The sequence below is a fragment of the Convolutriloba macropyga genome, chromosome 6, assembly GCF_964194025.1.
Source record: "Convolutriloba macropyga chromosome 6, txConMacr16.3, whole genome shotgun sequence".
Classification (NCBI taxonomy): Eukaryota; Metazoa; Xenacoelomorpha; order Acoela; family Convolutidae; genus Convolutriloba; species Convolutriloba macropyga.
The window spans coordinates 14,931,337-14,948,203 of NC_134473.1; the positions used below are offsets into that span (position 1 = coordinate 14,931,337).

The following is a 16,867-nucleotide window of genomic DNA, read 5'->3' on the forward strand; positions in this document are numbered from 1 at the left end:
TGGACCAATTGGCTCAGTGGAAAACACAGGATTGCGCTCAATTATAAGATTGTGGCGTGGCAGCCAAGAATGGTCCCAATTTTTACTCTCAGTATACTGGTTTTGACACAGAATCAACCTAACGATCTTTTAGTTTGTCTGATACAGCCTTATTTTTGTTTCGAAAAAATGAAGTTCTTGCACGACTAATTGATATTAGAAAAAAAATTGGAAACTAGCTTTTGCCGATAACGTGACACCTGAGAAATTTTTAAGTCGTTTCTTTGGCAATTGATTAGGAGACTCTGGAAAATGATTTAATTGTAATCGTTGCTTTTGTCACTGTTGTTCATAAAAGCCGCCTTGTTGTGCAAGTTTTGCGCATTAAGCACAATGATTTGCAATGTAGTTACAGTTTTGAATTGACCTCCATCATAAAATCACATTTTCAAACTAGGTTTTGAATTATATTTGAAAGTCCAGAATTCCAAAGCTTGGTGGGTTCTTATGATAACCCTAGTTGAGAACTGCTGTGGTTATCTTGTGGGATTCTGACTGAGTCTGGTAGAAATATATAATCATTTTGCTCAAATTTTCTGTGTTGTAATATAAAATTAACTGCCATATAAAGTTCTTAGCAGTGACTCATTCTATATCATATATAATTCTCAGTAACCACATCAACTCATATGATTTGTTCTTTTTCAGAATTTTCATAGGAGGATTATACAAAGTTCAACTCTCAAGGTTCTTGCAAGAATGTTGAAGGATAGGAGTCCTAGGATATGCAGGACAATGTGTTTTAATTCTCTTAGAAGATTGTTAAGAAAGTTTTGAACATGATCAGTGTTACACCTGAATATGGCGGAAAAACTAATAAAAGATGCCTATAAGGATATAATAATAAACCAAAATTTTGAAAAGATGCGAACAAATTTTTCATTTATAGGAATTAAAGATCAAGATGAAAACCCAATATCAACTGTTAAACTGAGTTAGTACTATGTTTATAGGTAACTATGAGGTGGCAACTGACCACACATGCAGGGTGTTTGACAACCGATCTGCATTCTACACTCAGATGGGGATGGAGGATGCTGCCATATTTGGTTATAGAGTATGTTGTGCGGCCAATCACACTAGTGCCTTCTCGGTTGTTACTACTTTCAACAGCCAGAAAATGGACTCCGACTCTCTGGTAGGTCACGTGTACCTTAGGGCCAATTACGGGGCAAGCCATTATCACGGAGCTTTTTGTACATACTAATTTGCAAATTCCCGTAACTTCAATGTCAATTTGACGCTTACTCATATTTTAACATATTTGACCTTAATATGACAACTATAATGAGTTTTTTAAGATCAAACAGTTGAGTTATTTGATGGTTAGGTTATTGGACAATTTTGTCACGCACTTTTGTAATTCAGTTCATAAGACTTCTGCTTTTTAGAATTGGTTTCACCTCGGGGCTTGGCCTCATTCTCATTTCCCGGATTAACCACCATAAACCTTTCTTGGCAACCATATCCAAGCCATATATGGAGTTTATGGTAACTTGGCAACCATATAGCTGACCATGGAAAAAAATCAACATCGCTCAAAAAGCTCTTAAAACACACATGCATTGCACACTTGAGTTAGCTCAATAAGTCAAAAAATCAATCCTTCCTATTAACTGGATACGCAAACATGGAGTCTTGGTAATTGTTGTTGGGAAATAGTGTTCCGATTCCTATCATCCAGCAATTTTGCGAAACAAAAAAAGATTGTTCATGGTATGAATAAAAAAACTGACAATGTTCCCGAACTCGCGTTAGTTAAGAAAACATTGTTTCTTGATCCTTCTGAAGTGTTTGACTCAACTCAATCAATCATCGTATAAGACTAAACAAGTTAAATATTATTGAATAAATCATTCACCAGTCGAAATCAATTGTTTTGAACGGTGCAATGCAAAAAGTAACTTTCGAACGGTGTTGCTCAATATTTATGCCACCAAATTAAATTTCAATAAGTGAGCAATCATTCAATCCGCTGATGATTCTCTTTTTCTGACTTCTAATCCTGACCAACGTTGCTTTCCAGAAAAAGAGTGATCAACGACAAGTTCTACAGTCTATTAAGTAAAAAATGAAGAAAAAGTAGAACTGACGTATCTGTGCGTGAATAAAGATAGTAATTCTGATGTCAATCGGAAATTAAAAATTTGCAATCTAAAATGGTGTAAGATACTAAATGCCAAAGCAATATAAAAGGCTTTCTTCCAAAAAAACTACTGGAATTGATTGTTTCTCTTGTGATTAACCACTAAAAGTTTCAAATCATACTGTAAATTTGAGCACAATTGAATTGATAAAAACCTAACGGTTACCTTAGAAGCGCAACTTAACTGGGTCCTAAAAATGTGCTACAGTCGTTCAAAATTGGGATCAACCATAGATATCAAGATCTGTAAAAATACCATCTGCCAGCTTTTTGTTTAACTACAGCTTAGCTTGCTATAACATTTTAACAACAGATTCAAAGCCAACCGTCACTTGGTAAAATCGAAAAATACTTCTGCTTTTTTATAATATCAGAGAATTAGAAATTTTTTTTCATCAATCACTTATTGTGAACAGACATTATGAAGAAGACTTCTGACAATACCATTCATCTGACAATATACTTAGTCTGTTTCTTGAAATATTAGCTTACTAAACCAAAACTCCAAAAAAAACGAAAACTTGCAACAAGGATATAATGATCTTTTTCATAAGTTTTGCAGCAACAATTCAAAATCTTCGAGGCTTGTTTTGTTTTATAGCCTCCCTGGAATGTGACTGTTTATTATAAATCAAAAAATCGTGGTCGTTGAAAAACTTTTTTTAAAATCTACCTTGCTTCCACTTCTTCGGTATTTCCGCTTCCAAACGAAGCAGGTTTCTTTGCAGTATCAAATTTTGCCACATTCAACACCTATTTTTGTTGAAATTAATCGCAAACTTAAAAAAAAACAATGTGTTAGAATTATGTTTATACTTATAGATTGTTCTGGCAAAAATCTGTGTGGAAATGAATTAAGTGCTTTTTAATAAAGTGTTGAATTTTCTTTTTTAAAAATACGTTGACAAGTGCTGGCATTTTTTTTCAGCGCTTTAAACGCCTATAGGTACCCTTTTAACAATTTTTGGCTCATTACACACCGGCATTGCTTTTACAGACAACCTTCATCGGATCACGACATAAAATTTGAACTCGCATCACCGAGTCATTCCTAAACCTCGACCTCTGGAATTACCACACTCGACTGACGGAAAAGACCATGCCGGAAGCAAATAAGCTATGAAAAGAATCTAGCTCGACTGAAGTTAATAGCGGGAGTTCAGTTAGTTCTGGACGTTAGCTCGACCAAAAAGTGATATAAACTTTTTATTTAAAATTTTAATACTAAAGATGTGGAGAAAAAATTGACCATATTTTAGTATCTATTGTGCTTTAAAAATATCGAACTACTGCACTGATGACTAATGAAATGACGATGGTAAGAGCTTAAATATCTAGTTCCATTTAACCAAACAATTATGCGTATATAATATACTTTCAACAGCTTATTTATTACAAATTCCAGATTTCTGTTTGCAACAATCCGTTTGTTTTTTTTAGATTGGGCTATCTTTTTGCAATGGCGCCTTGGTTTTTCGTGATAAAAATAACGAGGAATGTCAGACCAGAGTTTCAAAATTCCCATTCTTTGACGAATGAAAAAAAACCATGTTCCATCAATTGTTCCCCCCCCCCCCTACTAAATTTTCAAGATTTTTCCTAATTGATGTCTAGAATAATGTGATTGTTTACAATTAAGATGTGAGAAAGATAGCAAACCTGGCATTTAAGTAGGTGTTGATGATGTGTTTCAGACTGACAAGCACCACTTCTCATGGATGTTGATGATTCCGAGTGCCATGTGGGTGATGGTGTTGTTTATGGTATTGCTCTACATACACGACATACACTCCCAACCAGAGCAGAACTTGAGACGGCTCATCACTCTCTTCGTATTCAACATATTCGTGTGCTCAGACCTCGCTGCTATTGATAAAGTTAGCAAAGAAGACTCCCCAGGTCAAAGCCTCGACTTATGAAAAGACCTATGAAGTCTGAGGGGGGAGGTAAAAAAAGACTCTAATTACATGGTCAAGGCGGTTTTGGAAAAAAAAACCCACGGTGAAATGAGTCAATGAATCAAAGTTCTGCCAACACCTGGGTTCAATCTGGTGACCCTCTTCAGCCGTACCCAATGGTTACCCAACTCACACCACACATACATACACACACAGTCTAATTCTAGCTAATTTTGAATCACGCCCTTGTTGTTCAGGTGGGCCATAAGGGTGCATGTGCATTTGGGCAGATGGGGATGCAGTTTGGCATGTTATCCACAGTGGGTTGTCTCTTCAATGAGCTCCTTGTCCTCCTCAAAGAGGTCACACCTGCACTGTGGAGGGCGGATTCATTCATTATTCTCTACTTCTTCAACGCCATTATCATACCAGGTCGTGACTTCTTATATAATTTGTCGACGATACGGACAAAAACGATAATAATCGACAGCTCTTACATAAAAAACAGACGAAATCGACAAAACCGACGAAAAACGACGGTTCTTGGATCGGTTTTGTCGCTACCTCTTGACACGGTAGAAACAATTGAACCCTTATACCCACCCAAAAAAGTCGGAGTAATTTAATGGGATAGCCAATTTGTTTTGAAATCTGAGACTTGTAAATTAAAAACAACTTGGTTCATGTGACAAGCTAGAAATAGGAAAATCGAAAGTTACTGTGTTCTTAAATTCAGTTATTATTTTTCCAAACAATGTATTTAGTGGAAAGAGGCAAAATGGTACAAAAAAATTGCACAAAATTATTAGAATAGAATAGAATAGAATAGAATAGTTAATTCAATTGGATAGTATTGGACAACATTTCAAATTATCACATCCAATTACAATCCAATTAGGACACAAAATGAGCATAATTGCTCTTCAAGTCTGTGCCCATATACGCAAAAAATTAATAACCCAAATAAATTGATGTCATCTTGCTGAAGCGTATTAAAAGTTAGTAATAGAGGGTAAAAACATCCCTATTATCTTTAATGTAAAGCTCACTTGTTTTTGATATATGTGCTTTCACTTGCTGAAAACTAAAGTTTTGAAAGTTTTCGGGTAATAAATTCAGTTGTTTTAGCCAATTATATGTTTTCTTCAACAAGTTAGCTAATGACTTTTTGTTTTTTGTAGTTTTCGAAATTGGTGGGGGAAATAGGCCTCTTAAACTCCATCTCGTTTGTTTTTTAATGACTGCTAGACTTTGCGGAATTATGTATTATAGCGGAGATTCGGAGCTTATTTGTTTAAAAAGTTCTTTGACAAGTTCAATCACGTAAAGTTCGTATACAGTATATATCTTGTTGTCAATTAGTGTAAGACCTAAGGATTCATATTTTTTCCTGAAAAAAATTGCTCGAATGATTTTTCGCTGTACCCTATCAATTTTTTCTAAATTCTGTTTGCTTGTGTTCCCATAGACTAATAGACCATAAATTATGACCGATTTGGCAAAAGAGTCATAAAACATTAGAAGACACCTTCTTGGATAAAAATGTCGTACCCGATACATTAGTCCGCAAAACTTGTTAAGTTTTTTAACAACAAAATCAACATGATCACGGAATGTTAAGTTCTTATCACTGTAGATTCCTAAATACTTACAAGATGTGTTGTAATCTAGAGCATTATCCTTGAGTTTTACTTTTTCGTTTGTGGGTTTACCGAAATTTATAGCTTCACATTTGACATAATTAATTGTTAATTTGTTAGTATTAAACCAGTTGGAAACTCTTTCAACATCCATTTGTAGAGGCGAATTATTGTCATTACTGGCATTAACAACAGTAGTATCATCTGCGAACATTACTAAAGTGCTTTCATTACAAACTGCGGGGAGATCATTGATATACAAAATGAACAAAAAAGGGCCCAGAACAGAGCCCTGAGGTACGCCACAAACTATTTGCTTTTCTATCGTTTTTTTTTGCATCCTGCACTTACTAACTGGGTGCGCCCAGTTAAATAATTCTTCAATAGCTCTAAAATTGGACCTCTGAATCCATATCTTTCTATTTTTAGTAACAAAATTTCATGATCTTTTGTATCAAAAGCATTGCTTAAGTCAATAAAACTAGCTTGCCCAGTTGATTTGTTGGCAGTAACATTTCGAATATACTCCGTTATGGTGGCAACTGCATGTACACATGACATTTTAGATCTAAATCCAAACTGATTGTTCGCTAGCAAATTGTTTTTTACACAAAATTTCATCATCCTCTTAAGTAAGATCTTCTCCAGAATTTTGCTTATTGTACTCAGTAAACTGATAGGCCTGTAATTACCAGGGTCAGTCTTGTTTCCTTTTTATATAGGGGTATTACTTTGGCTATTTTTAATGAATCTGGGAAAATACGCTCTAGCAAACAATAATTAATGGCTCTTGCAAGATGACATTCAATAATGGGAGAACAACACTTCAAAATTTCGTTTGAGATTCCATCATGACCAGCACTTTTCTTGTTTTTCATTTTCCTCAAGATTTTTGTAACCACTGATTCATTTGTTTGATGAAGTACCATCGTTTTTTCATTATTGCGTATATTGCAACTGCTTTTTTCGTTATTAAATTTTGCAGATAAATTTGGTCCAATTGAAACAAAGTAATCGTTCAAGTCATGAAGATTTGGTAAATAGGCGGTATTGTCCTTTCTTTTACAAGTTTTTAGTGTCCTATAAATAATTTTTGGGCTTGGATTTTTGCCTAGTTTTTTGAAGTTATCGTCTCTTTTTCCATTTCTTATCAAGTTAGTTACCTTGTTCCGTATTTGTTTATATCTAGTTTGGTTTTCAATAGTAGGCTCTGCTATCCATTTTTGAAACATTTTGTCTCTCTTTACAATGGAATTTTTGATTTCATTTGTAATCCAGCTTGCAGATTTAGGAGAATCAGATGTTTCGAACACCTTTTCAGGCGCAAATTTGTTTAAACTTTCAATAATTTTCTTGATCATTGTACTCATGAAATCATTAGCATTCAAATTCTCAGGAATTTTTTTGATATTCTGGTCTAAGACGAAAAGAAAATTCAGCGCTTTGTCTGTTTTGATTGATTTCAAATTTCGCATGAGTACCGATGACTGAATGCTTTTAATTTTTAAGCTTGATACAAAAAATTCAGCAGTTAATATAAAAAGATCGCTTATTGTCGTCGCTAGCGTTTCAGTTTTTATGTTTGTTTCTGTGATTATTTGATCAATACAGCTCTTTGAATTTTTGGTTACCCTTGTAGGCATTGAGTTTTGTACTTGAAAATCAAATGATCTGAAAACATTCTCATAATTTTTTGTACTTTTTTCTCTCTTTAATATATCTATGTTGAAATCACCAAAGATTAAACTTTCCTCTTTTGAAAACTTCAAACAATGTAAAATGGTTTCCAGCTTTGGTTGAAAATCAGTTAACTTCAAAGACGGAGGTCTATAAATCACACAAAAATTATGCAAACATTTCTCGTCGTATTTCACTTGTAAAATTAAGCATTCAATTTCTGTGTTAGTATCCTGAATTGTATATTGAAGATTATCTCTAATGTAAAAGGCTACTCCACCAGATCGTCTCTTAGCGTTGTTTCTGGGTTTCGACACTATTGTCTGATAACCTGGTAGATCATAGTCGTCAGGCTGGTCACTATCTTTTAACCATGTTTCAGTTAAAGCAATAACATCAGGTTTTTGATCTAATGTATCAAGGAAAACTACTAGTTCAGCATGATGGAATCTCAAAGACTGAATGTTTAAACCCAAAAAAGTTCGGCTTTCGTTTTTAGTATGACAATCAATGATCTATGAAGACTAAATCGGATTCTCTTCACTGCTCTGATTACTCGAGAAGTTTTTGCATTCATCGTTCAAGTTTGTACTTTTTTTGGACGGCGGAGACTCTTTTTCAACCAATAAATTGAATACTTTTTCAGTCAAACAGGATAACCTGTCCAGCTTGTCAAATTGTTTTGTGCCACAATGCTTTTGAAAACTTCCTTGAGGTGATTGAAAAGCCACCTGCCGCCTTGGTTTCTGGATTTTCTGGATTTTCTGGATTTTCGGTTTCTGGATTTTCGCCCCAGAAACCGGATCAAAAAAAATTGCGATTAAACCATACCGAATCGCGCTGATGATTATAAAGAAATTTAACAATTATGGATTTTCTTTTACCTTTCCCAGGTAGGTAGTGGCAGGCAGCAATATCATGAGTTTCAATTGGAATTTGTACTGACCTGATTAACTCCACAATTTTGTGTACCGGGTACTCACCACCGTTCTCTACCCCATGAAAAGTCAAACACATAAAAGATGAATAACGTTCCAATTTAGTAACTCTCTTTGAAAGCTCCTCCTTTTCGGTCCTTAGTTGATCACATCCAGTTGGTTGATTTCTTCTTTTTGATAATTAATTTCTTTAATGAAATCCAAAAATAATGAACGCATTGAATTTGTATCGTTAAGATCAATTGAGTTTAGTTTCTCATACAGCGCCATAGTTAAGATACAGCGCTTGTATCTAGATTGATAAGCAACATTGACGCAAGAGAAAATTTTGGTACTTATTCGACATAAATATATCTCAATGAGGAGAAAAACCAATAGCTTTAATATCTTCAACGTCAAAACCCTTCTTGCGTAGGCTTAAAATATCAAAATATCTCTGAAGTCCAGAACCCCACCCCCCAAAAAAATTAAAATAAATTATAATACAGTCACCGTATAAAGAACTGGCAGAGTTTTTCTAATTGAGTACCAGTCATCTTAGGCCACTCAAAATAGCCGGACAGAGCTTGAGGAAACTTTGAACCCAAAATTAAATGACAGATAGAGTATCTAAGTTCACTTCTATGCAGTTATAGAGCTAGTATTTTAGAATAGTTGGTGTAATGAGCATGACCTTGAATTGCAGCCTCCCTCCACGACAGTTAACAATTATTAAAAATAACTTTTAATGAGAACCTGCTTGGGTTGCTCTTGAACAAAACTAAGGTGTGTTGAATTCACCCCCAGTGTTTTTTATGACCCGCAGTTAGAAATTATGTGTTGCTATACAGCACTTTACTATGTAAAAATAATGCACGTGCGCCTGGGGGCCATAAAACATATAATCCCAGTAAATGGGGGGGGGGAGGGGAGAACAGAATAGATCCGCAAGTATTCAGCAGTTAGATTACCCATGCATAGTTTCAAACCAGTAATGTTGTTTCTAGCGATTATGTCCTTCACCTCGTTCCTGTTGACACTGGACGACATTGGGGAGTCCCACTCCTGCTTCATAGCATACGACTCATACACTGCATTCTTCCTCATATACACCCCTCTCGCTCTATATCTCATTATTGGACAGATTGTCGTCTCATTTCTCATTTACAGGTACACCAATCAAGTTTTTAGAAATAAATTAATACGAATCGATCTTTTCGTGGCGACGTGTATGCTTGCGAAATTTCCTCGGACTCCAAATATTGCTGAGACTATCTTCATCGAAAGTTTTTATTGTGTTCTAAGTTTACCCTTTCAAGCTATCCACAGTCGAACTTGCACACCTGTCTTGTAAGATCTTGTATGAATCTTGCAAATGACGCCTATTTTGCAAGATCTTGTATTTACACGCTTATCTTGTAAGATCTTGCATCTAAACGCCTATCTTGTTAAAGCCCCGTGTCTACACGCATATCTTGTAAGAATCTTGCCCGACTCTTGTAAGATTATACAATTTGGTACAAGAGTCTTGCAAGGTTCTTACAAGATAGGCGAGTAAGGTCGATTAGGGATGCGCAAACATTCACATTGTTTACTTTATTAAATAGAAATGCTAACAAACTGTCGAGACAGATGGAAGAGTACGACATTCCTGATGAGCTGCGTGAAATCATATTCAGAGCACGTCTCTTACTCTTCCTCTTCCCACCCATATTTGGACTGTACCCCTTTCTCATTTCCAAGAACAGCGAGGCTGCCAATGTGGGTCTGGGAGTCTGTGTCCTGTTCCAGTCTTTCATTCTCTGCTGCTATTTGCTCCTTCTTCCAGCTGAGAACCTTGAGGCCTGGATTGAGTTGCGAAGTCCAATCCAGAAGTACATGCAACAAAGACGCAAGAAGAGTGGTTAGTTGTTAGTGTACACTGTAAAAAGATTATTATGTATATTGATTTTTTTACCCTGGCTGAGCTTCCAGAGCCGAGAAGCCTGTGATCAGACCATCTTAGATTGTACACGGTAGGTGATTTGCGACCCTCAATATCGTCCCCCTCGACTTTTTGAGTCGAGAACTCGACTGTGGATACATCGTCCCTCAAGGGCTTAGATTTGACGATAGTCTGGACAGTGGTCTCACCTAGAACTCATCAGAGGGCAAAGTCTGAAAAAAGTCCGATGAGATGTCGCTTACGTCTTTATTCTAACCTCTTTTGTGTATTTCTAATTAAAATGCATAATGAAATAAAAAAAATGGGAAATGAAAAATTTTGCAATGAACCGGGGAACCGAGATACGAAAACAAAGTCATCAATTCGATCATTGCTGAGATCTGTCAGAATAGCAAACATCTAACACTAGTAACCCATTTTTCTTTAAAAAGCCATCTAAAGAAATGATCTTGTATAGTTTACGTGACTGTGATCAACTCATTGAGAAAGTCTGGTATTAATCGAGAACCGCACAGCAGTTCGAGATGTAAGACATAATGAAAAATTTATTTGTGATACAGCCTCAGAATTAAATTTCCCCGCCTGTCGTTTCTGAGCAGTTTGCGCGACGTTGGTCGCTTTAGGTTCTAAATGAGCAGGCCGCACCTACTCACTTACACAGACCACAACCGTAACAATTTTTAATTCTGTTGAGCTGACATACCAGCTGTTGGTTGTAACCATTAGTTTCAAAACAAATTAAATTACCTAAACTTGGTTTTATCGATCTATGAAGACATTGGAATTTTGGTGAATATATAACGTTTTTAAATTCTAGCTAAGAAGCACCGCTCATCTGACAAACAACAGCTGATTGAGGAACAGAAGCGAAGTAGAAGTGTCCAAAGTTTGGAAGGAAGTTATCAGGGAATTGAGGATCAAGGAAAGAGAGGGGGTGGTACTCATTCAGAGGACTTGGATAACAGTGGGGGAGGCAGTCGACCTCCTTCCCAGATGAGCGAGATTGGGGGGAAAGCGAAGACATCTCGATGGCTGCTGGACTCCTCTCGACAAGATTCTGCAGGTACTTCTTCGTTAAAAATTTGACCCGAAGACCGTTTTTGATTTTTGGTACTTTGAGTTAAATACGGTAAAGCCCTTATGTTTTTTTCTAGTTTTTTAAATTTAAGAAATGACAGTTTTTGAGTGGCATTCTAAGAAAATGATCGGTTTATTCCGAAACATAACATTGTTGACTAATGATAGTCACTTCTTTTGTTCTGAAACTCTCCAAAAAAAGTCAAAGAAGCGAATTAAGTTGCTTAAGTTTCTAAACTCTTTTGTAGGTAATGTTCTCAAATCTTTGCGGAGATTACGCATCAAAGTACTCTTCGATCAAAATCAGGCACTTTTCTAATCCAGTACAGTAATGAAAAGACTTGTTTCAGGATTTTTAGCAGCTCCAGGATAGTCGAGACTACATTTCGTAAAACTACTATCCATATTGCGTCCCTCTTTTTCAGCCTCAATCATTTTCGAATGCAAAAATTATTTTAAAGGAATTGAGCAAAAAATCTAATTAGTTCATAACTGCAGAAAGGTCACTTGCTATACAATTTACGGATTAAAAACAACTATTTGCTGATCAGCGTTTACCGATAACTCAGCTTCTGACAAAATTTGATATCTCAAATGTATCCTAATAACTATCAGAACACACAAATACACATTTTAGTGTAAATGAAAATATTTGGCGGAATAGAACAGTGATAAAATACCGATTTCAGTTACATCCAATTAAAACAAAACAAAACAAGGTAAAACAAATAAAAATGTGTTGTGTGATCATTCGAAATGAGGATTAAATAAGGAGGATAAATAACGAGGATCTTTCACATTGTTTTTGGTGCAATCACAAAGTCTTCAATCTTGAATAGTAGTGACGATTTTTTTGAAGCAAGCTGAACTAAATTGCTTGCCTTCAATGATTTTACCGTCACTTGCATGGCCCTATATTTAAACATGCTACGCAAAAACTGCGCTTATATTTATTATCCGCAGAACTTATCCTCACTGAAACTGAAAGTAACTCGTATGCAGAACCGCCACTAGAGCAAACTGAAAAACTCAATTTCTAAATATTTTAATGATGTTGAGATGATTTGTTATTAAAGCTGCAATTAATATCACGATTTCAGTCAATCAGTTTTAATTTCAGTCAAATCAATTTTAGTTTGACTGTTTAGTTTTTTAAATTGTAAATACGTTTGTTTATACACTGGACAGTTTATGCACTTGCTACGTGGCCCAATTTTATCATTTTGTTATGTTTTCATGTTCTCAACTTGAAAATTTTGAGCTGTAAATTTCAAAAGACTTCAAAAAGAAATCTCTATATAGTCGGCTAAATAGTCGTTCTGGTAGTTTTAACAATAGTTTTAACATTACGTTAAAATAGGCATTGGGTAAAATGACATTGGGTAAAATGGCAGGTTGATTATAACGGCATTGGGTAAAATGACGTTGGGTAAAATGGAATTTGAATTACGTAAATTCTTCTGACATCGTTGTAAACAACACTTACGTCTGGCGTATATTAGCATTTTTTAGCCTTGATCTTACATAAATTCAACGGTTAATTAAAGCCTTGATTTTAGCTGTTTTCAGCGTTTGTTTTAGCGTTTATTTGGATATTCCCCAGTGATTGTGGAATTTTTATCGTGTAAGATCTGACAAATTTCTGACAAAAGCATCTTGCTAATAGGCTGTAAGGGGATGCATCTTCTTATAAGATCTTATAAGACGTTTATCAGATCTTATACGATAAAAATTCCTCTTATAAGATCTTACACGATAAAAATTCCTCTTATAAGATCTTACACGATAAAAATTCCTCTTATAAGATCTTACACGATAAAAATTCTTCTTATAAGATCTTACATGATAAAAATTCTTCTTATAAGATCTTACACGATAAAAATTCTTCTTATAAGATCTTACACGATAAAAATTCCTCTTATAAGATCTTACACGATAAAAATTCTTCTTATAAGATCTTACACGATAAAAATTCTTCTTATAAGATCTTACACGATAAAAATTCTTCTTATAAGATCTTACACGATAAAAATTCTTCTTATAAGATCTTACACGATAAAAATTCCTCTTATAAGATCTTACACGATAAAAATTCCTCTTATAAGATCTTACACGATAAAAACTCTTCTTATAAGATCTTACATGATAAAAATTCTTCTTATAAGATCTTACACGATAAAAATTCTTCTTATAAGATCTTACACGATAAAAATTCCTCTTATAAGATCTTACACGATAAAAATTCTTCTTATAAGATCTTACACGATAAAAATTCTTCTTATAAGATCTTACACGATAAAAATTCGTCTTATAAGATCATACAAAAAACCTGTTCAATTTGTATATTTTGTGTCGCAAGTTTTGGCATATCTTTTTAAAACCGAGCTATCTTGAATATCTTAAAACCGAGTTATCTTGAATATCTTTGCAAAAAATGTTCTCTTGCTCTAAGCTTTTGTCATTATTATGCAATTGGCACTGGGTTCCCTTTTAGAAGGAGGTAGCGTTGGCGTGTATGACACAAGTGACGGGGCAAGTGACAGGGGAGGACGAGACAGCATGCTGTCTAACTTCACCCTGAACGACCTATCCTCCTCCCCCTCCCCCAACTCGACACCCGCTCCAACCCACACTTCCACTGGCACCTCCTCCGGCCACAACAAACGATCCGGAAAGAATTACCAGAGAAAGACAGCCTCGCCTTCGTATTGAGTTCCGCAATTAAATTTGCAACGAATGACTAATTGATGATGACTGTGACTATACGACAAGGTTGAAATTACGAAATTTAAAATGTTTTCGAAAAATTTTTGTGGTTTTCGTGTGCTGCAAAAATATATTCTCTTCAAGACTGTTAAGCGCACAAAAGGACTGGGCCGATTAACACAAAAGGGGCCTTTAAAAATAACAGTTTTCGTTTATTTCGTGTGATAAATTCATCTGATCTTGCACAATCGAATAATGATTTAGTAATAATTTTTGAATTAATTAAATTTTCTGCGTGTTATTTTTTTGCTGATTTGTTTCGCGAGAAACGCCGGAACAGAAGGTTTGTGAAAAATACTGTTTAAAGTAATTACTCAATCGGGGACCGAGAAATTGATTTTTCCCCACGTTGGTACCCTTACTTAAAATATGAAAAGAGTAAAGTTTAAGAGGGAAGAAAAAACAGTGAATAATGGTTTGATAATGGTTTGAAAACGCAACAACAAACTTCACTTTTTACTCAACAGTCAGATCTTTGCATACAAGATCTTTGCACATTTATTTTGATTGATAATTGGAATTCAATGAAATCAGGGAAGTTTTAAATTTCTTTTATTGACACATTTTTGTCAATTAACTTGGTTATCAAAACGGTGGTTGTCAATACGACAGATCAACAGTTTATGAATCTCATTTCATCGTCATTTTTTATTTTTCACATGTAAAATGTATGTTTTTATTCTCCCCACTTTGGTCAGGTAAGAATAAAAATACTAGAACTGCACATTGATAAGGCTCCCGTTTGTTGCAATCGTTTTGGCGACTCATCATTAAAGGACCAATCTAGACTCTTCTTATTCTGAATTGGTTAAATCTGGCCATAAAGAGCGTGTCAAAATCATTGAGGCAGATCCCTTGATCATATCTGTCGACAATGATTGCAACAGTACTGGATCAACCATCTCCCCTCCGAGCGGTCGAGCACCTAAAAAGCAAAATAGTCTACTAGGGAGCCCGTGCCAGCAACATTTCCGCTGATCCCCGAATAGCGGTGATTGACAAGGATTGCATTAGTTTACAGAAAGCTACAGACAACCCCTAAGCTTGGAAGGAACCATTATCCCGCCAAGGACTTCAATTGCAAGGGGAACAAATGTGATTCCCATTTTTGCGCAGTTATTGTCGTGGATACAATATTTTCTTTCATCTGAGGCATCAAGTGCGTATCCTGCCTTTGTAGCCGCATTAGTGAGAGAGTTGGATTGCAGCGACGAAGTAACAGTTACATCAAATGCAGCAGGTTTCCCCGCTTTCCAAGTCGGGACAAAGATGTCTCCGGAGCGTGTCTGGTTTTCTGGAATTAGGTTCTCTTTTTCCACTACTGGTGAGAGACTCGCAGATGAGCAAGCAGACACTATTTTATCTCGAATCCGGCCATGTCTTGCCATTGCGTCTCCTCAACCGTGACACGCAATGGCATGATCGCCATAGATGTCAAGAACTCCTGCTTTACAGAACGGGCATTTCCTTTCGGCGTCGTAGACAGGGACACTCAACCTGTACTTTGCACCAATTCTAAACTCATTTGGTGCCATATGAAGCCCAAGAGCTGGAATGGGGGAGCAGACAACCAAGCTCCAGCATGACGAACAGACAATGAGAGAAGTCGGGCGGCTTCTCTCTCACAAGCTAGATTCTCTTTAAGACCATGAAATTTTTCATTATCAAGAGCATGCTGAATCGTCTTTTGCGAGAGGTTTGAAATGTCCAGTTGTGCTATACTGGAATAAAGATCCTGAAAAACTTGGCAGTTTTTTGGGCTTTCACCGGTTATTTTCGAAACAAGATCTTCAGAGGAGAGAACAGAACCAACGTATGATGCTTTATATTGGTCTTGGCATTGGCGAACACCCAACCCTGAAAGGGTTATGGGCAGGGTTGCTTGAGTCCAGGATTCTTCTGGAAGAACAGTTCCAAGGATATTCTCAAGTTTTTCGCGCTGTTGGGCATCAAAATCTTTTAGGGATTTAATAACTGGACTTGGGGGCGTTTGACAACGCAATGAATACACCATTTTGGGGGACCCAATACAGTGGCGCAGGATACCTAGGGCGCACTGAGGGTCATCAAGATAGTCCAAATTATCGAAAAGTACCCCTATTTTCCCTATCCTTTCGTTAAATTTCATGCAGACAAACTCTGGGGTTCCTAACGCAGCTCCAAGAACCTCAAGGCCCGAAATATCATTTCGTTTTATTCTTATATCCAGTCTGTCTAAATCTATCGTGGACCACAGTTCGCACTTATCGACCCTGACGTGGAGGCCGCGATCAGGTCCGAGCTTGCATAGAAGATCCCAAGATCTAATGAGATCGTCCTCTGGGCCCACCAAGACACCATCATCTAGATACCAGTATTGTTGTTGAAACTCTGGCGAAGTTTCCTGAATTTTCTCTATAATGGGCCAGAGCGTCAGAGAGAAAAGCAAATTCGAATAATTTGTTTTGGAACAACTAAATGAGGCAATTTTGTTTTCTAACAATTTTAATTCGAATGATTTTGTTTCATCAAATTGATTTGTAGCTTACAGAAGAAGACACGCATTTTGCGAGCAGTCTGAATCGCAAAATTGCAACAGAAATGCAGTCATCACATCGCAAATTGACCTTAATATACTGCACCCGAACTTTTCTGTTTCCAGACAAAGGAAATTATATCAATTTTGTAATCAAATGTCTTCAATGTAAAAACACTTATAACAATTGATAAACATTGAAATAAATAGTTGAGCAAAATAACAGCACGACTAAAATAAAAAAAAA

The 16,867-nt window shown here is 36.0% G+C and overlaps 2 protein-coding genes across 3 annotated transcripts in view; both read left to right on the forward strand.

The window, feature by feature from the left end:
- The window catches only part of LOC142341505 (uncharacterized), a 126,834-nt gene extending 112,488 nt beyond the window's left edge, over positions 1-14,346 (forward strand). For both annotated transcript variants that reach the window (XM_075392484.1, XM_075392485.1), the window contains 7 exons: positions 993-1,177; positions 3,880-4,062; positions 4,341-4,515; positions 9,325-9,487; positions 9,925-10,220; positions 11,080-11,325; positions 13,834-14,346. In XM_075392484.1, the coding sequence (XP_075248599.1) occupies positions 993-1,177; positions 3,880-4,062; positions 4,341-4,515; positions 9,325-9,487; positions 9,925-10,220; positions 11,080-11,325; positions 13,834-14,051 (1,466 nt within the window). In that variant the 3' untranslated portion in view covers positions 14,052-14,346. The remainder of the gene's footprint in view (positions 1-992; positions 1,178-3,879; positions 4,063-4,340; positions 4,516-9,324; positions 9,488-9,924; positions 10,221-11,079; positions 11,326-13,833) is intronic.
- Positions 1-16,867, forward strand: part of LOC142341507 (protein farnesyltransferase/geranylgeranyltransferase type-1 subunit alpha-like) — a 351,573-nt gene that overhangs the window by 257,311 nt on the left and 77,395 nt on the right. The gene's annotated exons all lie outside the window — the stretch shown is intronic.